This window comes from Apteryx rowi, unplaced genomic scaffold, assembly GCF_003343035.1.
Source record: "Apteryx rowi isolate R43461 unplaced genomic scaffold, aptRow1 scaffold_560, whole genome shotgun sequence".
Classification (NCBI taxonomy): Eukaryota; Metazoa; Chordata; class Aves; order Apterygiformes; family Apterygidae; genus Apteryx; species Apteryx rowi.
Genome location: NW_020450828.1, coordinates 166073 through 191636, shown reverse-complemented (window position 1 = coordinate 191636; position 25564 = coordinate 166073). Strand labels below are relative to the sequence as shown.

Sequence of the window (25564 nt, the reverse complement as noted above, 5' to 3'; positions counted from 1 at the left end):
CTTAAACAAATGAAAAGCTGGGAGGGAGCAAGGAAGTGCCTATCATGTCTACTTTATACTTCATATAAGACATAAGCAAAAACTCTACTTCCTGATTTCTAAGGAGAGCAAAAATCTAGCAACACTCTTCGGCGTTCTTGCCCCTCCACAAACAAGGTTTGAAGAAGCAGGAAAACTATTAGATCAGGATCTCAGCTGTACCACGAGTCCTTCTTCATGCCACGTAATGCCTCAGAAAACAGCATACACTGTAGCCCCTGGGGTAGCAGGGTGAACATACCCTCTGTGTAAGAGCAGAAGGGAGTATGAACCTTCAAGCCAAAGGAGACAGTTATGACGTTCTAGTTTTGCATAACATGGGCAAGGATGGTCTATTCTCATCAGAACATGAACCTAGGCTCCAATTTTATCACCCTTTTGACAGGGTGCTCTGCCTGGGTGGTTCAGTTTAGAGTGCCAGACCCTTTTGTTTGTGTGAGGGGAGAGAAATTTGTAGTAGCCTTCCTCTCCCCCCTTCACTTTGCCCTTCTTTTTACATGCAACAACTTGGGCTTTGAGCACTTGGTCGTAACCAGGAGGAGTGGGAGGCTTATGATGGAGGGGTAGATGATCTAGGCTGTGGGATGTCAACTGGACCACACCAGAATAGAGCATCTCCAAATAAGGTCATACATTAAGCACATTTCATGGAGGAAGATGTCTCAACATTTAAGCTAGGGCTTAACTCAAAAGTAGCTATCACGTCTTCAAAACTGGCAGTGATAGAGAATCCATCTCATCCCATAGTAAGTTATTCCAGTGGTTAATTATCCTCAGTCATGGGGACCAGAATAGGCTCCTGAGAATTGTGCCCAGTAGGCCAAACCTAGCCCCAAGGAAAATTCTTTTAAGTTCACGTCAAGTGGTTTGTAAGACTCACAAGTGCTTTTGAACAGCGAGACAGCTAGCAGCTGGAAAACATTGTTAGCAGCTGTAGACCGGCAACAGCCAGTGATACTAGCTGCCAAATCCATTTTGAGTGTTGCCTAATCAGCTAGCTGAAGCTGTTCATGAGCAGAATTGGAGACTAAAGTAGATAAGTCCTAACACAAAAGCTGTTACAATAGAAAATGTGTACTGAGTTGCTGGATGGGGAAGATAAATTGGGTGATATTCAGAGTCCCTGATTTTTTTTTTAAACGGAAGAACTTTGAGGTTTACAGATTTGACAGAGAGAAAATTACTAGTATAAGTATCTGCACCTTCAGTGAGGCATTATGTGTATGGAGTGAGATGCCTAACACTATTTTTTCCATGGTATCATGAATATAATGATATTTTTCTCCCCTCAAGGCAATGACAGAAGCTGTGTTATAGGTGCTGACCAGAAAGAAAAGATATTAAAATCATTTGCTTTAAAGCCTAATAGCTTTCATGTAACACTTTGCTTTATGACTTAATTATCTATTCCTGTCAAGGTATGTCTGTAATATGAGGTTTAAATTATGTTTGTGTACAGTAGAAACTCATTTAGAACCAAGCTCTGCAAGGAACTTCCCCATTCCTCGGAGAGCTTACATAAGGCAAATTTGCTGCATCCTCCAAGAAAACGGGAGCTGGGTGATTTCTCCTACACCAACCTCACTGGACTGGTACGGAGACATTAACCCATACACAGTTGCTAGTGCAAGTGGCCTCTGTATCCTAACTACTTTAAGAAAGTACTCAAAAGTGTCTGTGGCAAAATGCGTAAGTACCTGTGAGGTCTGGCATCTTATTTTCCTCTGTGTGATGCCTCATGAAGTTACCTCAGGATATTACAGCTCTGCATATCCCTTCACTAGGTACCAAGTCTTTAAGGCATAAAATAGCTTTTAAGAACATTACTGTTGGTGATTTCTAAGATTGGAACCTTTAACATATAATTACTTCCTCCTTTAGATAAATCACAATAAAAGATTGAATTTCTTAATTATACAGATATTCCTCTGCTAAACTAATTCTGAAGTTCTTAAAATAGATAAAATTGAACATTTTTTTATGGATAACTGAATCTTCTTAAACAGTGTTTGAAATGTGGCCATTTATTTGCAAGATTTTCAGCAAAATAAAGGTATTTACATTCTCTCAAATATCCTGTAAGACTTTGAAAGCTATTTCCAGTTTATTTTCTGTGCCATACTTTTTATGTTGCTAGGGAAAATAGAGCAAAGAAAGTGGTCAGTGACAATTTCTACACCACGTGGTAGTATTACCAGAGCAAGGCTGAAGAATTAGTGGCAGAACTGGGATATTTATTTTTCTGTGTTGCATCCTGAAATGTATTTTTAATTTGGATGAGGCAAATCACATGGATGTAATGTTATCTTCTGAAGGAATCAGAAACATGATATTCCGGGCATTTGGGTATTGTGAAGGTCTGATGAAAGTCTGTGATCTTAAGAATATAGCAAGAGTATCTCCTGCCACTGCAAAGTTCTCAAAGGAAGCAGCTCTAGGATTTCAGCTAATTGTTCCATCAGCAAGATTTTGAAGTGTGTTGGAGAGAACCTACTGACTTTGCTCATGCCTAGGAAATGGGAATATGATTCAAGCTGGTATAAGATAAAAATCTGGCAAAACTGTGAATTGAACACAAGCTTTCAGTGAAATCTGAGTATAAACTGTGAGAAAGACTAGTCTAGAAAGTACCAAAATCCATTAGTTAGGGTGAGACAGTAGGTAATTCAGAAGAATTCAGTGTTTCTGAGTCGGAAGGGCAGGTGCTGCTGTCCTAAAGAATGACAGCTGATCTGAAGAGTATAAAAATCATTGGGTAACACATTTCAGTTATATTCAAGTGAAACGCTGTACTGTTTTCCCTCCAGAAAGAGCAAACTTTCTATGAAGGACAATCATTATATGCCAGCCTCTCTGTCAAGCCTGTTTTGTTTCAAGGAGAAGTGGGTGTGAAATTTTGCTTCACCTTACATATATTGAAGTTGGTGGTCAACTTAAGAAGAAAAAAATCTATGTAATTTGAGTTTAGTTTCTGAGTGACTTGGAATGGAGCAGAATGATGCTGTATATTGTGTGCTCTTGCACTGAGTAATTATACTGAGTGGGAGGAGAGAGGAAGGAAAGGAGGGAAGGGAAGGAGAGCGGGTGAGGCTTTCTGTTTTGCACTCTGTCCACACATTACATGGAGAAAGATACCTTAATTCAAAGGAACAGCTTTACCTTATGGGATCAGCAGAGCAAAATTTAATGAGCTTGTTCAGCTTTATAGCTCTGTGATTCTAATGAGAGTCTCCAGGCACCGCTAGGCACTGACAGGATATAACGATGTGGTGCTGGTATGGACTGACAATTTGAGCTCCATTTGCCTTGTGTCGGGGAGGAGGGTTTAAGGAATGGCTTGCTAATCTCTTTGCTCATTGCTGTGCCCCCCAGGAGAAAACAGGCTGTGAATTTGGTGTCTCCATGGCTTTTCTCATCCATGCTGCCATTAGCACTCACTTGAGCATCTAATTCCTAGCTGTAAGTGCAGCCGAATGCCGGTCCCCTGGGCTCAGCGCCCCTTGCTTCCCTCTTCCAGAGACAGCACAAGCAGCGCTTCTGAGATGAGGAACTTTCCTACCTTTCTCTGCCCCATCTGCAGCAGGATTTTGCTGTTTGATTTTTTTTTTTAATCGATATGCATTTTGCCGTTGCATTATTAGATAGTGGCAGCTAGCTGGGGAGTGGTCGCTTGTTAATTGGTGATCCTGTTCCTAAGCTTTAAAACTTTTCTTTTTCTTAGTGCAGATTTACCTCACAATTAAGGAATCCACTCTAAGGGACTGGTGCAAAAGTGATTATTGAAATTTGGGCTGACTCTCTGAAGTCATTCAATAACAAAACAGAGCAACATAAAGACTGACTTTAGTCAGGGTGGCTGCAAGCAGCTCTAAAGAGCATCAGTGCCACTTAAGCAATCCATTTATCTCCACATTTACTATGCCATCTATACATGGTCAGATGCCCTCTCTACCAGTGGATTAACTTTGTTGTTAATTATTTGGCCCTGCACTCAGATTCTGGCACCAGTAAATAGCATCTGCGCTGCATGGAAATGTTTTGGCAATTAAGAGCCAATGAAATTTGGCTCATCCTCCTGTTCCATCCTTCTTATGCTGTTCATGGACAAGACTCTTATGGCTGAAATATTTAGGATCTATAAAAAAAAAATTGGGGATGTCTTGCTTTAGCTCAGATTGGGCCTGTTTTCCTCTGCACTGAAGGCCCCTTGAAGGATGAAAGTTCAAGGGACGTTGCACCATAAAACCTGCCCAAAGAGAGAAAAAAATCAAAATTGCTTCTAAATTATTTATGGATTCATTATCACTGAGTCAATGATGGTAGAAAAACTGTTCAGTCAAGTATTTGAACACTGGCATGTTGAGTTCACCAAACTGATCCAATAGAATTAACAATGAAATTACAGGGCTGCTGATCCAACAGAATTTACGAGGAAATTACAGGGCTGTTGGCATTATCCACAGTCATCCTCACCCTATTTTACTTGTATGTTTGGCTTGGCAGAAATTCTCCGATGAGATACGAAGTTATCACTTAACCCCTTTTTAAATCATGTCATCTGAGAGGTCTACAAATGAGAACCATCAGTTAGACAGATGACACCTTAAAACAATGAATTTCTAGAAATGCTCCTTTGTGTCATGTTGTCCTTCCTCTCTTTTTATTTGCTTATTCAATACTGTGATCCATATATTGATGGGGTTTATGGGACCATTATAGATGTATATATGGGCCTCACAGCATTTTATTGACATCATTGTTCAGTGCTTTTCTGTGTTTGCGAAATACAATTATTCCTGTGTAACAGATAGGCACTGTCACACAGTGGCTATCTGACTTGCCAAAGTTCTCCCAAGGAAGGCATGGCAGAGAGCAGATTTGATCCCTGATCCTTCAGTCCCCACACAGCACCTTAGCTTCCGTGTTCATCCTCTTTTTGCTCTTTGTTAAGTGTTAGTGCAGTGGGACCTAGTTCCCAGTGCAGTCTTTTGATTAGGGACCTTTGGATACATCCACAGTAGACGCAGCAGTAATAACATTGGAGACAAGTGGTGGTAGTTTAGCAAACAGGTGACGAACGCAACTGTTAAGAGAAAGATGAATGCAATGTCAGAATCTAATAACAGCCAGAAAGTATTGACCTGTCAGCCTAATTTTTACTTTACAGTTTGTTTAAATGTTATAGTTGTTAAGGGAACCCTTAAATGGGACAGAAGTAAATGGTATGTGGAATTGCCTAAAACTCTGATCACAGCTGATGGATACAGAGTGAGCTCTTCAAGAAAAGAGATTTGGTAGATGCACAGGACTTAGAGCACTGGAATTTTTTTCCACTGTGTACTGCCTATGTGCTGATGTATTGACTTGCAAATATAGGTGCCACAGCAGGATAAATAGTAAAATAGAGACTTGGTGAACAAAGACAGTATAGTGGATATCTGCTTAATAATATAGCTTTCAGTCCGACAGAACTGAATCGTAGTATCTTGGAATTCAGTGGTATTTTTGCCATTCCTTTTGTTCTGGAATCAGATTTTTTTCCTTAGACAATTTAGCAAAGTATTGTCTAAATAACAATACTATATAATGTATTGAAAAAAGCATTTGCTGGCACATTGCAGTCAGTGAATAACTCTTCAGCAGATGGTTTTAAATGAGGTGAGATATCAAATATGCAATAATTCATCCTGGGACTTGTTCTTTTCAATATATTAACTAATGAATGACAAGAAGGGAAATGTAAACACCAAGTTAATTAAATTCTCAGATGATATTGGGCCAGGGAGGAGAGTATGTTTCAGAGCAGATGGATTGAAATTTCAGAATGATCTGGCAAGATTCAGGAGGCGGATAGAAGGAAAGAAAGATGAGTTGGAATACGCAGAAATGTCAGATAGTTCACCAAGAGAAAAATTATCATCATCAAAGAGCACTGACATTGTGGAAAAAAAAAAGTTAGGATCATTCTTAGCACTTTATAACAGCCTTTTGTCTGGGTGTATCAGGATATTAAATTAAGCTTTCCCAGGTCTTGTGGAGGGGAAGTCTGAGAAGTGTTGCTACCTTGTTTCACCAATTGAGAAAGTGCGTAGCTGAGGATTTTAATGACATTTTGTAAATAGATCAGCATGAGCATGATGGGACTAAAAGACAGGACTTCTCTTTCTCTCTAACCAATCCTAATTAGCATTTGAGGTCAGACCTTGGACACAGTCCCGTGCTATGCATTTCACAATGACGGAGAGTATGACGAGGATCAGCTTAACCAGTTTGGAGCTGCAGGACACTGATTTTGTACAAAAGGCCTTATTTACTGTGCCTCTTTAGAGCAACAAGACCAACCATATGCAGTGTGGTCTTTATGCATATACACAGAGCAACTTCAGGGTGCCTGGTTAATAGGTTCCCGTTAACTGGTATTGGAGCTACATCAAAAGCCACAGGGATCCTTCAGCATGGGCCCTGAATCAGGGCTGGCTATGTTCTGCYTGGGATGTCAGGCCTCTGTTCTCTTCAGTGTCTTACAGTCGCCTTGCCCTACAGCAATATTTTGCACCCAGTGCATCACAACCCTCAGGATATTTATGAAAAATAAGGGTGGGAATGGTTATGAGAGGACTTATATATTTAAAGCGCCTGGTGTGAGCTTAAATACTAGTCCCCTCTCTCTATCTCTCGTCAAGTCTCTTGCTCATCTGTCTTGCTCAGGGTCACCTCTCAGCTTTTTAAAACTCATAGAAATGCTAAAAATAAGATTCTCTCTGCTATCATGGATACTATTAGGGTGCACATAAAGGTAAGAGCATGAAGGAATTTAAAGAATTTAAGGGATTAAGAATTCTTTATTTTGAATAAGAYGTTAATAACCCAAGAGGATGGAGGGGTGTACAGAGGGATCTTTGTATATCTAGAAAGGTAATAAGAATGACGCTACCACCTATGAATAATGATGCCATTATATAGAGCCTTGACAGGACTGAAATTGGAACACTGCATACAATAATGGGCCATTCACTGTAAAAAACAGAACTGGAAATAAGAAGTTAGAGCATATTCAGAGAAAAACAAGAGGTCAAGATGGTCAGGGCTGGATTGAGCTCATCTGTGATGTAATGCAGTATATTCTCCGGTAGCTTGATAAACTTCTGCCTGTGGCTTTGTATGCCAACTCATCTATAGGCTTATGTCAACTTCAGAAATTCCTTCCCTCAAATTGGGTGATCTCACACTTAATCTGCCATTTTATTGTGACTATGTATGGTTCACTCTAGCTTTCAGCAGGTGTTCTTTCTTTCCATTTTTGCCTTGCCAGTTTTGTATATTCCTTTCTGGATAAGAGGCTGTCAGCCTAAAGAAATGAGCTTGCCTGACCGTCACTGAACATCTGGAAGCCATTTGAAGTTGCCTTCTGATTATCTTGCAGACCTCAGTCCTCAGCTGTCAGAGCTGTACTTAGAGAAATTCTTTATTGACTTTCTGGCAGCTAAGTTCGAATGGAGATGTTTTACAGACCCCCAAGCCAGTAGCACAGCTTCTTTGATTGCTGCCCTTGGTGGCCATGTTGCGGTCTAGCAGGCAACATGGGTCCTTCTCGCAAGAAGTAATGATCTTAGCACTGAGCCCTCTTCCTCTGTTAGTAAAGTGCTGCTCACTAGGACAGGATTTCCCCCTTCACTGTGTTGCTGGAATTGCCTGCAGCATGTGTCTCCAGGGTAGTATGGGATATAAGTTACCAAAGCAACTGGATTGCCGGTTTCAGATGCCACTTCAAGTTTTTCACACCTCTCATTATTACATATGCTTTTTTGACACTTTTAACCAGCACTAGGGGTCTAATGCAGTTCCTTCAGGCAGTGCTTAGGTATATTCAACAAAATAAAAAAAAAAAAAAAGAAGAAGAAGAAGAAGAAGAAAAACAGAAGGAGGGCAACAGTATAAGCAAGAAAAAGCTCACCCTAGATATTAAAAAGGACAAAAGGGCAACTGTGGTAGCTGATTACTCTAAAGCAAAAATACTGTTTGCAGTGAGATGGACAGATAACTACTGTACCAATTAATGAATTAATGAATTGTGCAGAGACCTGGCTAACATCTTCAGTCTACTTGTGGTTGCTAGTCTGAAGCTGCATGCTACAACTTAACTTAATGTTATAACAGTCTAAACTTTCAAAAGGCAAGTTACAATAGGTGTGCAGCCGTTACAAATAAAACATACTTCTGTTCATTTTACTTTATTAGATGGGGCCGAATTGGTAAAAGACAAGTTTACAGAAAGGCAAGGCACTTCACAGAATAGATGTTGTATTTGGTAAGGAAATAAGTAGAAAATTGAATTTCTTGTTAAAATAAAATTAAATTGTGTAATCTTTTATCAAAGGAATACCTTTTGGAAACATTTTATAAAACATTTTATAAAAATGACAGTAAAAAGGCTGTCATGAAGTTAAATTAATACAACTTTAATTAACAATATTGAATGAACAATTTGGTACAGAAAGTACATGTACTTCTTTGAGAGAACAAAGTTGTCTGAATACATAATTATACTTGATTGCAGTTCACATAGTGGTTTTAAAGACCTTTTTAATGCAGTAATCAAACAGTCTAAACTGTTGCTTCTCCCTTGTGATAAAGTCAGCAATGAGTAATATGAAATATGAGCTGTCCATAAATACATTTGGACAATATTTATAGTTTTATTCAGTTCTGAGGAAAAGAAACTTGGTCTGAGAGAAGCCAGCAAGGCTTCCTGAACAAGGAAGAGCTGTACTAACCAAAGCGTTCATCAACAATGTAAATCCATTTCTGTTGCCTTCAGTGGAAGTTCTATCCCTATACTTTTTTGAAAATTTCACTCGTAATTATCAGGTTCCTTTATCCTCCTCTGTCCTCCTCCTCACCCCTCTGTCCAGCTCTTTGCAGTACTTACACAACTTTTGGTGCTGTAGTGTTCCAGCCTACTGCGGTGGGATCTAATTCTCCTTGCACCTGCACTGCAGCTCATGGAAAGCTGTGGATCCCAGCTTAAGGTCTGAGCACAAATCATTACGCACTCTGACACTGACACATACATAAGAATTTATTTTTCCTAAAACTATTGATCCTTTTGGCATTGATACTTCACCACTTTCCTTTTTTTTTTTTTTTTTTTTTTTTTTTTTTTTTTTNTTTTTTTGACAAAGGCATGAAAGGAATCTGGAACCTCTTAATTCCAGACCAGGTAGGAAAAGTGCAATTTAGACTGTACAGAAGCAACTTTGTCCGTGAAAATACAGGTGTCTGTTCCACTCTTCCACTTTCTTGCTCTTGTCATCATACCTTCAACATGTTTTCTCTTTCTTGTATGCCAAGGATGTTGCACAAATGGAAATTCTTCCACAGTCCTCTCTGGGCTCCTGGAGAGCATAGCAAACTGAAGAGCAGGTGACTTCATTTACTTTTTCACAACTAGGGAGAAATAAATTGAACTGACATGTTTTAAAACCAATGGCTTTACTAGAATTTAAATAATAATAGTAATTTGGCATGTTTCTGTGAGAAGAAAATCTGATGGTAATTGATTCTGTTGGCTTTTGAGCCATCTACTTCTTGATAATTGAATGTTGTAACAACAGATAAAGAAAGCAAATTCTGTGGAAGAAAGAAGAAAACTTCTATAACTTCTACATGTTCTAAGAAAAAAGTATGTTTGAAGTTGAATGGAAGAAATGTGTATAATCAATCAGAAATTGAGCTCAAGCTGTTTAAAAAAAGAGAGAGGATGCCTAATGGAATCTGAATTAGAATAATAATGCTTTCCTATCTCATGGAAAATAGTATATGAAGTTAATTGGATCCGCTGGGTTTTATAAGTTTACTTGTTTAAGGGGCTGCTATTTTCTTTAATGAAAACATCATCCTTCACAATGTCAGAAGAACACAAGGGAATCTCTGAGCTCACATGCCAGATGTCACATTTAGTTACACTTATAAGCCCTGAAAGCTGTTGTAGTTTTGGAAATCCATCCAAACCAAGGATGATGAGCTGTATTCAATGGTGGTTCTTCATCTGTAAAAGGCTATTGGTACTGCTATGCTGTCAATAATTATAAGTCTTCTGGAAAAACAGTGTCAGAGTATATGCTTATTATTTGAAGTTTAAATAATGACATAAAGTGTCATATATTGTCTTCAAAAGATAAAGCAGCTGTCTGGATTTTTGCTGCAGAAAATATTTGAAATCTTCGATAGCAGTAAGTACAGTGTCTTTGAAAAGTAAAATCATATAATTTGCTGTAATTCGATTCTTATTGAAGCAGTCTATAAATACTAGTTATTGAGCCTTCACTGAGCCTACAATACTGTGTATTGTAACTCTTCTGTCAGTTTTTCCTTTCTGTAAGCCTAGCATATGTAAGATTTACATATAAGTTTCAGAATTGTGTRGTTTCCCGTATTTATCTATATTGTCAAGGTGCCCTGAAGAGCCAGTCATGAATCAGGAAGCTATTCTGATACATGCAGTCTCACCACGGAGAGGCTGTCCCAACCAAATCAACTTAAACTTGAAGAACAGGAGACAATAGATGGATATAGTCTGACAGCAAAATTCAGAGAACAGTGAGACAGTACTGGGCCAGCATATGACTGAGCTTTGGGAAGCATAGCAGCAGCCAAACTGCTGTCAACCTTTGCTTTATTGGTTTTTAGATATTACAGGAAAGGGGAGTCTTAAGAAGGAATTTGGAGGRAGATAATGAAATAGCTCTGCAGATGTTTACAGAGAATTCCTCTCAGGCATAAAGGGCAGTGTGGGAGGAATGTGAAGATACTTGTTTGAGTATTTATCATGTGGGGGGTGGAGGCTGGCATTGTGGGTTATCGGAGGGAAATGATGGCATCTCTCTGGTGAATGAGAAGTGAGAGGAGTTACAGTGGCAGAACAGCATAAGTAGACAGTTTCAGCCACCTGAAACTTGGTTCCTTAGAGTTCTCAGACCGTATCCATCATTACAGGGCTGAGCTGAGGTTTTGGTAGGACAAGCTAAAGAGAAGGACAGATGTGGGACAGGGTTTGTTTACTTGTTTTTATTTATGTTTTTGGGGGACTTTTATCCAAAACCTATTCAAGTCAATGACACAGGCTCTTCATAGGGAGTCAAGGGTGGGATTCTTCTCCAGCTGAAGACATCTAAATGTAGGTGTCTGTGTGAATCTAAGCTATGTTTATATCAGTGGAGATCTAGTTGCCTCAGGCTAGGTGTCTAGTGCCATTTTAGTTCTGCTTGCCTTCAGCTGCCATTCCAGAGGGACACAGATCTCTAAGGTCCTACTGAATCGAGTTAATACAGTCAGCAGACATAGAGAGCAGTTAATTGTATCCTGAATCTCTCTCTAGGCCCCATTGACTGTATTGCCTACATCTCCATTGACTTTTATGGGGGCTTATTCAGTATGCTCACATGAAGATATCCACATTTAGGTGTTAATAACAAGCTGAATCCTGCTCCAAGGWTATCAAATCTCATATTGCTGGGTGAAATCCTTACTCTATTGGTGTTGGTACGAGTTTAGCCACAGACTTCAGTAGGACTAGGACTTCACTTTCTGTGTTTTATCCAGTGCTTAGCATCCAACCATTTTGTTCAGCTTACAAATGCTGATACTTTTTAAATTAAAATTTCCTATAAGGTCTTGCATTCACTCCCCTATCCATCTGTTATTCCACTAACATCTCTGATAATGTCTCACAGTACCTCCCTAAGAACCACACACACAAAAAAAAAAAGATGTAATGTCAGCATTTACAGTTGTGGAGTACAAAATACACATTAAACTTTTCTAAGAGCCCCCACATGCTGCAGTAAATCATGGCACTGAGAACCCAGGGGGCAGGTATCTCCACATATCACTATGCAGTTCCTTATGGAAGATAGTAACATGGGTATTGAAAGCTGCCTCCAGCCATGAGACTGTTAATTGGCTTAGGGACAGCACCATGCTAGTACAGTTTTACTGCCCTGTACTATAACAAGCTTTCCTGATGCTTGCTGGGATATTTCTGCACGGCTGTACTGTAGAATATATGATGTGCTTTACGTAGAAAAAAAATATGTAAGCCAGATATCTAGAAGATGTTTTTAATACTGTACTCTTCTGTTTTTTGTGGTATATTCTGTTTTGAAGAGCTTTTTTCTGCTTGTGATCTGAGAAATTATGCCAAAATAATTGCGAGCACCCTTAAGACTGGAAATGAATATGTCTGAAAAGAATGCTTTATTTGAACTGGTTTGCCTGAAGGGGAAATTTCTAAACTTTTACTAAAATTCTGTTCCCTTCCTTCATTTTAATTAAATTAAAGCTGGGGGCTGGGAGTGAATAGTATGGTAGTGTGATATATCTGGGACAAAACTCAAGAAAAAAAGTTACCTCACCCCCGTTGGCTTGCCTGCCTTATTATCGAACACTGTGAGATTTCATTTGCAATAATGAACTTCTTTTATGCAAAATTTCTCATTACTACCAAATAAAAGGAGGAATATGTTGACAGGAAGTGCAAGTTGCATAATCTCGGTGCAAGTCCATGTCTGAATCACTGTTCTGTTTGTCACTGCTCTATTTTATATGGCACCAGGAGACCTTTTTCCCACTGACTTGAATAAAAGGATCAATTCCTAACTGACCATCTCCAACAGCGTATCAGAACCACATTTCTTTTAGTTATAAAGTATACCCATAATAAACTGGGAATAATATTGTTTGTTATACATTCAACAAAATCTTCCAGGCAGATCATGTTAACCTTGGAATCAGTCTTTTCAGGCAGTCTTGTAGAGTGGGTTAATGCAGTAGCAATATCCCTCTAGCTTTTTCCCCATTTCTCTTTCTTATACTTGGATTCGGTGATTTCTGGCTGTTCTGTGCTGGGCCACATGCAGGCACAGCAGGAGGCACTTGGCTGTTCTGACTATATTTGCTGTCCAAACAACCACTCCTCACCCCCTCAGAGGAAGAAGCAGTGGGCAGACAGAAGCGTTTTGCAGGCCAAATCTGGGTAACAGACTACAAACTGGAGCAGTCTGACCAAAGTACATGTTTAATTGAAGCTAGTTTCTTGAATTTCTGCCGTAGAGTTATGCACGTGCTTGACTGGTTTGCAGTGACCAGATCCAGTTTTACATGTTGCAACCCCTGATCATGTCAGTGGTATTCAATGGCACTAAGACTTTCCAGGAATTGCTTAGTCCCTTGCAAGATCCCAATTCAGATAGTCCTCAAGCARTCAGCTCCACAGCAGGCTTAAGTGCAAGTCTGCTGAGTGGCTCCCACACAGTATAAGACTACTGTCAGATCAGCTGTGGTCATTTCTGGAAAATCTGCTTTGCTGGTTTACATTTGTTTTGTTTGCTTTTGTTTTTTCACCCCAGRTGTTGGCTTTGAGTCTGTATATCCAGATCAAAGTTAGCTGCTTGTGCAAAATGCAAAGAATTTCCCTCAGGCCTGTGCTTATGCCCTTAATACCTTTAGGAGTGATTCTGGTAGATCTCACTAGCTAAGCAGGATCTGGCTAGAGTAACACATGCAGGAGAGGTATTCAAGGAATGACAGTGGACTTCAGCTGCTGGCCTTGATGATCCAGTACAGATTTTTTCCTTTTTGCCCTATTGGTATTCCAAAATTAGATCTCTGCTGAGACATGCTCCTTAGAATCATAACATTTGCGAACTTGTCTCAAAATGTCCSTGGACCAGATTCCTTTTTGAAAAATGACCTGCTTCTCTACATTGCCTCTGCTGATTCATTTAAACAAGAGATACTTTTTTATCTCCTCAATCAAACATTAGTTCAGTGGTGAGATGCTCTCTTAAAGCAGCTGGTGCTGCACTTCACTCCAGAWGTGGTTTCATTTCATTAGTGGAAAATAAACACTTGTTAAGCAAATGCGGAAGAAAGTGTTATGTAACAGAAAATGTTTCATGAAAAGACTCTTAAGCTTCTATTTATATGAGCTGTGTGCACATGTCCAGTTTAGTTTTTCTTGGCCCCACTTTGCAAAAGAAAGTGCCTCTAAGTAAAAAAATTATTTTTCTGGTATTCTCATCATGCTGATACTAACATACCTGACATTGAAAAGGCCTGAAGTTCTCCAAGAGGACATTTGTAGAATACCGTAGTGACTTCAGGATATAAAGGCAGAAATAAGAATAAACATATTCAGGTTCAGATTGATTAGTTGTGAATTTTCGTGATTAATTTTAACTATTTAAAAACTTATACTGCCAGACCTCCTGTTGCTTTCTGGTGATGAATGTGGATGGCCCAGTATCTTCTTCTTCTCTCTCCAGGTAGGACAGCAAGAGCCAAGAAAGGAGTTTTAAGGTAGGGCATACTTAGGGATTGGCCTGTTTGCCTCCAAACCCCTCAGAAAGTAGGTGTTTATGCATTTTTTGATAAGGCATTGTAGGAGAAGGAGCCTGGCATATGGGGCATCAAGATGTCAGCAAAAGCAGAGGTCTGGAAGATTTTTCCCAGAAAGGACCATGTTTGACAAAGATACCCAGATAAGATGTTGTCTTGTCTGGTAAGACACCAAGGGTCAGACCACAGAAGTAAAAGCAGTGGGATCTTAAATCATGGCTAGGAGCCAGCCCTCAACAGGAAAGAGTCAGATGAGGATTGGAAGACTTTGTCTGGGAAAAGACACATCTCTTCTGCCTTTAATTTTCTGACTGATGATGTAAAGGAGAAGCTTGGGCCTTACTAGACATGCAGCATGCCTAGCTTAGTTGCATAATTGTACCAGTATGTGTGTGTATATAAATATATATGTTGGAGCTTTTCTCTGGAGTCATGCCAAAGGTTGATCTCAGTCAGCCTAGCTGTGAGCAAATACTTAGTCATTGAGCTGCGGAACTAGAGACAGCTGAACACAGTGCTGGTCTCACCACACTCTGATGCATTCATTAGTTACCTAAAATGTGGTAATTCAGTGAACTAATCCTAAACAGAATGGATCTTGACTAAATTTTCTATTCAAGTTCTAGTCATAATACTTTATAAAGGTAAAATGACAGATACAGTTAGTATTCCATAGGTAGAATAGGGGTTATATGGATCTTATTAGAAAAATTATGGCCCATAAGCTTTGAGCTATCTGTTGATGAGCTTGGTCAGACTTTCAGCAGTGTAGCAAAGACATGGAGGTCAAATCTGTGAAGGTGCCTGAAGGACTTTTCAAATTGTCATCAACTGACTTTCAGAGAGACTGTAATATTCAAAATGGGTTGGAAATGAGACTCAGTCTCCTAGTCACTAAATAATCTTTAAAAACAGGTAGATGAAACTGTCATAAGAATGAGAGGGATAAGTCAAAGGGATGCAACACAATGATCTTATCCCCCTTCAGATATTCGATATGATCAGGAGAGACCACATTCCCAAGCAGCTCTGCATTGCAGCCCTAGCTGCAATGGGAAGGATACAGCCATGTGCTGTTGAAGTACCTACCTAGAGACAGTTGCAATATCTAAGACCATACAGTCAGTATAAGAGCTGTAGCCTTCATGGTAACCTTCATCTCCTGCCTGTCACTGATGACACTGAAACCATTTGTATTCCCAGTACAGCACCATGCCTTACCAGAAGAGGTAAGAGAAGCTGCCTCATTGTACTGGAAATCTAAGTGGTGTCAATGCTAAGGCTGGCTCTGGACATGAAGCAAAGAAGTGGATAGATATTAATTTGTTCCTCTTTCTCACTGCAGGACAGATTTATATCAGCTCTCCTCTGTTCTCTGGAATCCCTTGGAAAGTATTATGGGAAACCAGGAAGAAYAGATTTTTGTACCCCTTGGTTCATCTCAGCTATGTCTGATGTTCAACAGTTGGAGCCTCCTGGGCAGGATTAGCCAAACTCTTTGTCTTCCYGTTTATGACCAGCCAAGTTGTCATTGTCGCTAATGTAGAACTTGACCCTCTAATACTACATGTGAAGGGCAGTTGGTTTAGCCATCTTCAATTGTTTGATTAAAAAATAGCCTGTCTAATCCTGGAGTGTACCAAGAGATTTTATACAACTGATAATTTTTCTTACCACCTGGGCGTTGGTTTCTTGCCACAGTCTTGATCCACATAAAGCTTCCCTGGAAAAAGGTTTTCATATTCTGCATCCTGAAAGTAATAAAAAAATTGAAATAATTTCTTGAGAGGGCTTTTTCTAAAAGTCTTCTTTTTGCTCTTCCTGCAGATTGTATGTGGATGGACCTTTTGGAAGTCCCTTTGAGGAATCCCTGAACTACAAGGTCAGCCTCTGCGTGGCTGGAGGTATTGGAGTTACACCGTTCGCATCAGTACTCAACACACTGCTGTAAGTGAGCTTAAGCCATTTAGAGCCATTTCCCTCCCAAACTGCCGTAGTAGTGCATGTCAAACACCTTCAGAGTTATTCATAACTTCTATTAGCATAGCATAAATGAATGCTTCCTTGAAGTGAGGTAGATGAATGAGAGAGCCTAAGACATCTCATACAAGTTATTTATCCCCAAAGAGTTCTGGCARAGTTGTGCCAGTAAGGCACATCAGCTGGGACAGAGGCATCCATCACATCACTAGCATTTATATGATGCTACCAGCCTAGTCTATTGTAAATGTTTGTTTATGATCACAGACCCTCCAGCTAGATTTGTTCCCCTAGTCTCTGTTTAGACAAGGCTATGGACCATGATAGCAGGGGTTTTTAGGGTCAGGAAGCTGTGACAGTCTTTCTGCTGGAAATGCAGGCCAGCTCTGCCATTCCATTTGACTTTTGTAAATGTGTACGCTTAGGATTTTTAAAGTAAGAGACTTGGATTTGGGTTTTAAAGGGTTTGGCTTGGATTCAGGTAAGGTTTGGATGTTTAACTCCATTTGAAAAGTTTAAATTTTAGGTGTGTCTTTTCTTTTTTCTTCTTTCTTTTTTCTTTTTTCATTTTTCTTTTTTTTTCTTTTTTCTTTTTTTGTTTTAATTTAAAGTCTTTGAAAATCCATTCAGACCAAAACTTTCACTTCTCATTTCTCTGTCACTCAGGCAACATGATTACCATCACATCCTACATCCTATGAAGTAGGGTTGCTTTTATGATTGCTRTTGATTTTTTCTGTTGGAGTACTGGCTAAGAGCGCCAGTCACAGGTTAAGCACCCCAGTTTTATAGGCACTGTATAAATAGCCAACCAAAACAGTGAGCCTTCCTGAAGTGTTTAAGGGCTGGCTGACTTGGGGAGGGTTTTACAATGTACAGCTGAAGCATTTGTTCTAAGATGAACATAGCTCTAACTCCRAAGTGATATTAAAGCCTCATTTTTAGGTGCTATGTATGTCCTTCACCCGGACTAGACCAGGCAGTGCTGAGCACTTCTGAAAATCATCCCTCTTTGTATCAGCCCCACCTGTCTCATGGTGCAACCCACAAAGACCATCCTGGGCTACCTTTTTCTTTTCCTGAAAGTGTATTGATCATCCTCTCAAAGAGAGAATGTGAAACACAAGTACATTTTTGCTGAAAGCCTGGGATCCGGATGGATAAGCTGACTATTTTCCTCATGATGGATTATCTTTGACAGTGTTTAACAAAAATGTCACATATCATAATGATGGACCAACAACAGGTAAAACGATGGACCAACAACAGGTAATGAGATGGCTGCCTCTATTGGTGTGTTATTAGAGGCAGTAAGAACTTGCACAGACATTGCCTAGAAGCTTAGTGTCCAAAAACTTTTTCAATGTCAGATAAATGGGATCCATTTACCTGGATAAAGCTATAAATTGGCTTCCAACCAGTCAATCCCATAACCTGGTTTTGTAACAAATCTTGCTTTGTGTACTGTAATATTATACATGGGGAAAAGTAATGGTCTTAGCCTGCTTTGCTTCTCAGTGTTTAGAAACATCTATAACAAAGCACTGGTTTACTGCATGATCCGCCTGTTTTTTTGCCCTGGCTTAGAAACTGAAATTGGCAGGTGTGAAAATGCAAATTGTCTTATGATGCCAGCATTATAGAACAGCGAGAAAATCCTGTTTTTTCAAGGACATACAGTTCTGAAGGAGAGCAGAACACAGTTTACACTGAAAGTAATTTGTTTCTTGCTCAACTGTATTCCTGTTGTATGAACACAATTTGGTTCCTACTCCTCTCCTTCCCTCCACTTACCTGTTGAACAAATCTGCCCTACTTTTAACAAATCATGACGTATATTAAAGAGAGCTAGTGGCTTCCATGCAGAGATGTCTGTAAATAATGGCTGTTATAGGCAGTGGTAACATTTAAAAATAGGCAGGAAGTGTTGTATGCRTGTAGATTTGGTTGCACTGGGAGACTGCACGTTTATTGCATAAGATGTCCTCCTGGAGGTAGACCCAAGCATGTATWTCTGATGTGCTGTTTTAAATGTATGCTTGACTTGTTTCATGAAGTTTTTCATTCCAGCCTCCTTGTTCAGCTGATTTCTGGCAGTGTTTCATTACTGAAAGTGGTGTTTTGTTACTGAACTACAGCAGTTCCATACAAAATGCACTGCATGTCTCTCTTCTATCTTCTTTATGATGGAAAACACTTACTTTTCTTGCTACTGCTTGTAGTTATCTCATCCCATCTGATCAGACTGTGACCCTTCCTAAGGTCATCTGTTAGTATAAGCAATCAGAAAAACATGGAGGAAATCCTACTCTGCAGGTCAACAATATACAAATACAGAAGCTGCAATCAGGACCTGAAAGACACAGTACTTCACAATCTTAAAGGACCTTTCTTCTGTCCATGGGGATTTCATGCCAAAGGCAAGGAACTCTCAGCTCCTACATGCTGCTGAGAGTGTCTCCATCCTAGCTCTTCAGGCTTACRGTGGAGGTTATGGAGATAAGACAGCCATTGAAGCCATCCATTACATAGATCCATTAGCACAATATCAATGTTGGATGTGCCAGGGACCACAGAGTTTGAAATCATGCACAATGGATGTAGTGAGATGTATCATGATGCTTTGCAGCTGGTATTGGTTCCCGAGACAGGCGTTTGAAGTGGTATTTTCTAGTTGAAAATTATTTTAGGAGGAAGAGGAGGAAACAATCGTTCCTTGGCCACTTCAGTGATCAGAACAACAACAAAAAACATCACTGGCACCTAAGAAAAGACTTGCTGGATATTCTTGCTTTTTTGAACTCATTAATCATCAGGATCTTTTCATTTCTATTTTCTAACTCAGTTTGTTCTAGTCCTTCCTTTCTACTATATTTGTGTTTTGTTTGCATTAGAAACCTGACATGAGAGTCATGTTTTCCTAAATGAAATGCCAAATTTTGCCCATAACAGCATTTCACCCACCAACATCTTCTGAGGACTGTAATATATCACGCAACTGCCTAACACAGTGGAGCCCTTATTTGATTTAGTCTTTGTGATTCCACTACAGTATTAATTATAATAAACCAGAGCTTATCACATATAATGGCAGAATTTAGTCCTGACATTATTGCATTTGTCAGTATTTTCCTCTTATGGGCCATTTGATAAGCCTAATACAGAACTGATGTAATACACTTGAACTTAGAATGTCTACTTTGCTTTGAAATAAAAGTTTGATGATGATGCATGAATCTATATTTTCAGCCCAGATCATTTATATAGTTGTCAAATTTCTAATGTATAAACAGTATCTGTGAAGGGTTTTGGTTCTGTGCTGGAGATTTAGTATTCTCAGGATCATCCTAATAGAGTGCTTTGGTCATTTCAGTGTGCTGTTGTGTTGTAGGAGGAAAAAAAAACCTTATCAGTTGGCTTCTAATGGAAATTCATATTTCCACTAATGAATATAAAGCATCTTAGTTAATGTTTCTTTTTAAATGATAATTTTTAATTCCCCAAACATTTCATTTTCAAGTGACRGCTGGAAAAGCTACAAGCTCAGAAGACTCTACTTCATTTGGGTGTGCAGGGACATTGAATCTTTCCGCTGGTTTGCAGATTTGCTCTGTATGTTGCATGACAAGGTAATGGAGGTTGCTTGGAGGGATACTAACAACTTAATGAATGCAGGGTATGCCCACACCACACAACTGTCATGCAGTAGAAAAGGCAGACTTGTTCAAAACAAGTTAGCTCCAGGAGTACCTCAGCCTGGGCCATCTGACCGGAACTCTGCTTGTGCCTGGAGCTGCACAAGACAGCTTGGGTATCTCTCACCAACATTTCATTGCACAGTGTTGCTGTGTACCAGTAGTCTTGACACATATTCATTAAGTTTATCAGACAGAAGAATGTGCAGGTTGAGGAATCTGGGAGCCTTTAGTCATTTGGTTAGTAGACAGTCTGATAAGGGAGGGGGATTTACAATTTCAGGTGGATTTTAAGAGCAACATAGCTTCRTAAAATAATATTTTGTACCAAGCAGGATGTGAAAAAGATTCCGGAGTGCACAAAGGGGTGCTGTGTAGGTATATCTTATTCATTAAAAAGCTTATTTCACTGATGCTGAAAAGTAAGTGTATCAGGATACTAGGCACAAGGGACTTTACACTTATATTAAGAGAAGGGATATTATTTCACTAACTGTTTTTATCATTCTYCCAGCTTTGGCAAGAGAATCGACCAGACTATATAAACATCCAGCTGTACCTCAGTCAAACAGATGGAATACAGGTATGTGGCTAAATGCTGTTTGTAAACCCAACTAGACCTTGGAGTAGCAGACAATGCAAATTGTCAGTTAAGTGCAAAAGGGAATTACTGCAGATGGTAAAAACAGGAAATTAGGCCATAAACTCAAGTAGCTTCTTCACTACTAGGGCAGAACAAGTCCATCCCTACAGTGCTAAGAAAAATCTAGTCTAGTAGCCCTAACTTGATTATATGTGGGCAGAAATCCATATCTTCCTTTTCTAGGAAAGAGGTCCTTCCAGGCCAGGCCACAGACCAGACAACTGGCAGGATTCGATGGGAAATATCTGCATCATTTCTGTGCTAGGAATCAAAATAGAATAGTTCTAGGAGCTTGCAAGCTCAAAACTTATTTTAAAATAAATATTTTGAGAGAAACTGGCTGTTTTTGAAAACCTTGGATTTTTTTTGCTTTAAATATCAACAAAAGTTACAAATTTCTTGGAGTATGGGACCAGAAATTGTACTGAATTGTTGCTTATCGTATACTGCCAGCACCAAGACTGGGTTCATTCCATAGCTCCTGGAACCTCCTGTAGGCCATTTATACTTATGATCTTTATTTTACATTATTTAGCACATGTGCCTGGGTCTGATTCTTTACTCTGATGCATCTGGAAACTTTCCTTTGACTGCAGTGGGCTCAAGACCAAGCCTGAAAATGACTACAAAAAGTGAAATTCAGTGGGGAACCTTGCCCAAAGGATTTTCATCTGTCTTGTATCAGGTGGAGACAGCATAACATTCACAGCTGTAGTAGGAACACTATCCAATGCATCTAAATGATGTAATAGCTACTGTGGTTATGAACAGTGCTCCAAGTATTTAATACCTGGATGATGTCAGCTGGCCTGGGGTACTTGAAAATACCTAATTGGTGAGCCTAGTATGTAGCTGTTAGGTTAAAATTAAAACTCAAAGCAGGACTGCAATGACATAGCAAGGTTGTAATGATATACAATTCAAAGCAAATTTTCTAATATTCTGTATAGAGCAGCTACTGAACTTATTAAAGTCTTTTTTCTTTTAAATCTTTCTTTAAAGTCACTTTCCTTTTGTGATTGTTGCGAAAAACTGACATCAAGTGTAGTGCTACTGTTCATATATCAAGGTGGAGTTAAACACAACTCTCCATTGACCTACAGCTTATTTGTTCATCGATGTTAGTCCACAGTGCTGGCCGCCACCAACGTTAGAACAGTGTTGCTTTTCATGCTCCCTTTGCACAGAAGCAGAGTGCATGTGTGACAACAGAGAGTCAAGCCCATTTCTCAGCAAATGCCTCTTGAAAATAAAAGGCCAGCGGAGTACAAGTTAGCCAAGGCTGTGTGTTTGTGTTGGTATGAGCAATGTTTTAGAGCGTTCAGCAGTAGAGTGAACGTGGAAGCCTAGATAAAATGTAATTCCTCTGTCTTCCTATTGCATTAGGGCACAAAAACAAGGAAAGGTAAGGCCATGCAATGGAAGGACATTTTACTTTTTCAAAAAGATAAGCAAGAGCTCTAGTGAGTTAGTATTGCTGGAAATGGGTTGGGTTCCATCTGGGGACCAGTTTGGGCTGCTTTGTGCTGCTAAGGCAGCTCAAAACAGCTGGCAAACTATTCTCTGGGAGAAATAAAAGATTTCCCTTATTACTTTTTCAGACCTAGTCATCTTAATAGTTATTTGTACAAAGTTAAAAGAAAATACTTCAGACAGAAATACAATTTTTACATCAGAGATGTCTTTTCCAGCTTAACAGTAAATACCGATGGGGAATGAGTAATGGGAATGTGGTTATTGTTTTATGGCTTAAATAAATTGGTTTAAAGGTAATGGGGAGATTAATGAGCAGCTACATGAGGAACAATGTACAACAAACACCAAAGAGAGCCATTGAGAAGGCAGTGAGCAGAAGTATTGATGCATGAAATGGCTGCAATTTTAGCCACAACTGTCTAATACTGTGCTGAGGTTTTACACCTCAGTGGTATGGTAAGTCAGCGAGTATCAGGAATGGGAGCCCTGGGTGTTATCAGGCAATCTGCAAATCAGGCAGCATGGAATGCTTTGTTTCTTGCAGAAAATAATCGGTGAAAAATATCAAGCCCTGAACTCAAGACTTTTGATTGGACGACCACGATGGAAACTCCTTTTTGATGAAATTGCAAAGTGTAACAGGCGGTAAGTACAGGTCTTGATGGGTTTTGCCAGCTTGAAGGATGGGGATTTTATGCATCTGCAGCCATGTTTGTATGGAAATGACTTTGGAATTTTATCTTAGAGTGTAATGTTCAAGCTACTGATGTTGAAATTAGCTAATATTTTGCTGTGAAAGATAAGTTGTATAAACTGAAACATTTCTTTTAACACCAAAACAGTTCATCTTTTCGTGCAACTAGGATGTTCAGTGGCCCAGAAAATAAAAATAATATATTTCCTCTCACTGCACAGAGACTGCATATGTTTGCATCCATTGCTGCAAACAATATCTTGCTTGCAATACATGCCATTTTTATATATAATTTTTTTTTTAATTGTTGACATCTATAACTTTTGTGATAGTGTTGGATTGCAAAGGCACAAAGAAGAATCTGACTATCTTGTATTGTTTTTATTCAGATCATATATTGTCTTTGGAGATTCTTGGCACTTTTTTATTCTTTGTTAAGACCTGGCAATGCCTTCTTACTGTGCTAGGCAAACATATCATAGTCTAAAACAGGACAGTTGTAAACCAGAGAAGACATGCAATTAGACAGTGGAATGTCTTTTTCCAGATCCAGCTTTGCTGGTTGAGTATGTTACAGCATACTGGCAGTTTTCTGCATCAAAAGCACATGCAGTAGAAAGGGGTGTGAGTTTTCCCTAATCCACTTCTGGCAAAATCAGTGGGGTAGAAGCAAACTACCTTTATTAGAGGTTTATGGTAATCTGGGTGTTCCAGGTTGAGAAGCGCTCTCACGATCCCTTTCAGCTGCCGAACTTTCCCTCAGAAAGTTACTATCCTCTGTTGCAGTTGCAAAGTGAACATCTGTCCAGGGTTTATTGAGTTCTCTCTTCCGATGATGAACATAACTAGAGGACACTGATGCCTGGATCTTGAGAAATATTGAGCTCCAGCGTATATMACGGCTTTCCATGTGAGCTGCTAACAATACGAATCTTGGACTCTGGTCCTTGAGGATGTTCTGGACAGGATCCCTTGCCCAGGACTCCCCAAAGGCTGCTACAAAAGGGCATCCCCAGTAGGGTTCCCATACCATGCAAACCAGTATCACTTAAAGAAGGGTTTTGTAGTAAAGAACCACGGCAAGAAAGGGACATAGAGGGGGCAGAGAGGCAAGTTGACTCTGGCTCAGGCTTGAACTGTTAACCTGTTGTGCTCCGTTCTAATGTCTTTTTTGTTTAACTGTGTGAATCCAATTTTAAAAGATGAAAATGATGAGGTTTTGTCACCTTCCTTGCAAGGCTGTAAGTGCATGTGGTATAGATAAAGCTATTAATGGTAGTCATACTTCTTTTTTCTTTCGTGCTTTCCATCACATTACTCCTAATTAGACCTTCAAGTACCATTTCCTCTGCATTTTCCCATCAGGTCTTTAAATTGTGCCACCATTTCTAAGCAAGGTGTCTTTTATTACCTAAGTAATGTTCTGCCTCTTTGGCTTTTATACTTTTAGATTATCCTGCAGATTGTTAAAATGCAGATTTTCTCATGCTTTGTCACCCCTTTATCAGGGTTTATGTATATAGATCTCTATCTGTAGATATACTCACGTGTAACATGATCTGTAACATAGCTATCCCACAGAAACTTATATGCTGTAGGTAAATATTCTGCTTGTTTCCCTGGACAAGATAAGAACTTCCATTTTTTCTGTAGTCCATTTTTTCTGTAGTCTCCCCATTTCCCTGTCTCCTACTACCTTTATTTGCATTCTTCTTATTTGTCAGTAACTTGCCTCCTAAATGACCCTGCTGCAATATGTAGACCAAAAAAAAAAAAAAAAGCAGGCCAACCAATTTTTTTTGCAACATCTGGTGCCAGTGTTCAGACTTTCACATGCATTTGCAATCATCCCCTTCAGCTTGTTTATGGGCAGCCAAGTTATTTTCCAGTTTTTATCTAATGATTTTAGTAAAAGCTGCACATAAATAAACATGCAGCTGGCAAACCTCACATCGGTTTAGCCATCCGATTGCTTTGTGATTTCTGAATTGCTGCTGTTGTTGCTGTTTGAGTCCCAAATAGGCAAAGTGYATTTGTAAGTGTCTGAGCTTTGAGCTTCAGAACTTAACATGGGACAACCCAACATCGGGTTCCTTTTCTTTCATCTGAACTAAGAAGAGCAAAAGCATGCCATCTACTGTTGATATTTTATATGACACCCACAGTCCCAAGAATGTGCGTTGGGACAGTTTATATAATAAATGATATGACTTGTTTTTCCTGCTTTCTGTTTGAGGACAGAGCAGCATTCTTGTTTGTGTTCGATTGTCCTCTGGATGAAAAACTTACATCACACCTTTGCTGTCGTGCTTTCTGAATTTTGCTTGGTTTAAACGGACACATGATTTTTTCCAGACAGAGACTGACCTAGAAAAATATACGTTGATATCTGTGGGAGGGGAAGGCTTGGAACACCACGAATCATTTCTTGTGCACTGTAAAGGAGAAATCTCTCTCTAGGAATCTCTCTACCTCTCAGAGGCAGCAAACAGATGCAGCAGTTTGCGCAGCAGTGTCTGGGCTCTGCTTAGACAACACAGCTAGGCACAAACAGTCCCGGAGGTTCCTGCAGAGCATTGGTGACAACTTCTTGACACAGGTGGTGGAGGAGCCAAGGAGGAGAGGTGTGCTGCTGGACCT

The 25564-nt window shown here is 39.5% G+C and overlaps 1 protein-coding gene across 3 annotated transcripts in view; it reads left to right on the top strand.

Annotated features, from left to right (window-relative positions):
* The window catches only part of NOX4 (NADPH oxidase 4), a 109337-nt gene that overhangs the window by 78840 nt on the left and 4933 nt on the right, over window positions 1–25564 (top strand). For 2 of the 3 annotated variants that reach the window (XM_026081936.1, XM_026081937.1), the window contains 4 exons: window positions 16264–16383; window positions 19937–20045; window positions 20626–20694; window positions 22775–22875. In XM_026081936.1, the coding sequence (XP_025937721.1) occupies window positions 16264–16383; window positions 19937–20045; window positions 20626–20694; window positions 22775–22875 (399 nt within the window). The remainder of the gene's footprint in view (window positions 1–16263; window positions 16384–19936; window positions 20046–20625; window positions 20695–22774; window positions 22876–25564) is intronic. The other variant, XM_026081938.1, reaches the window with a different exon arrangement.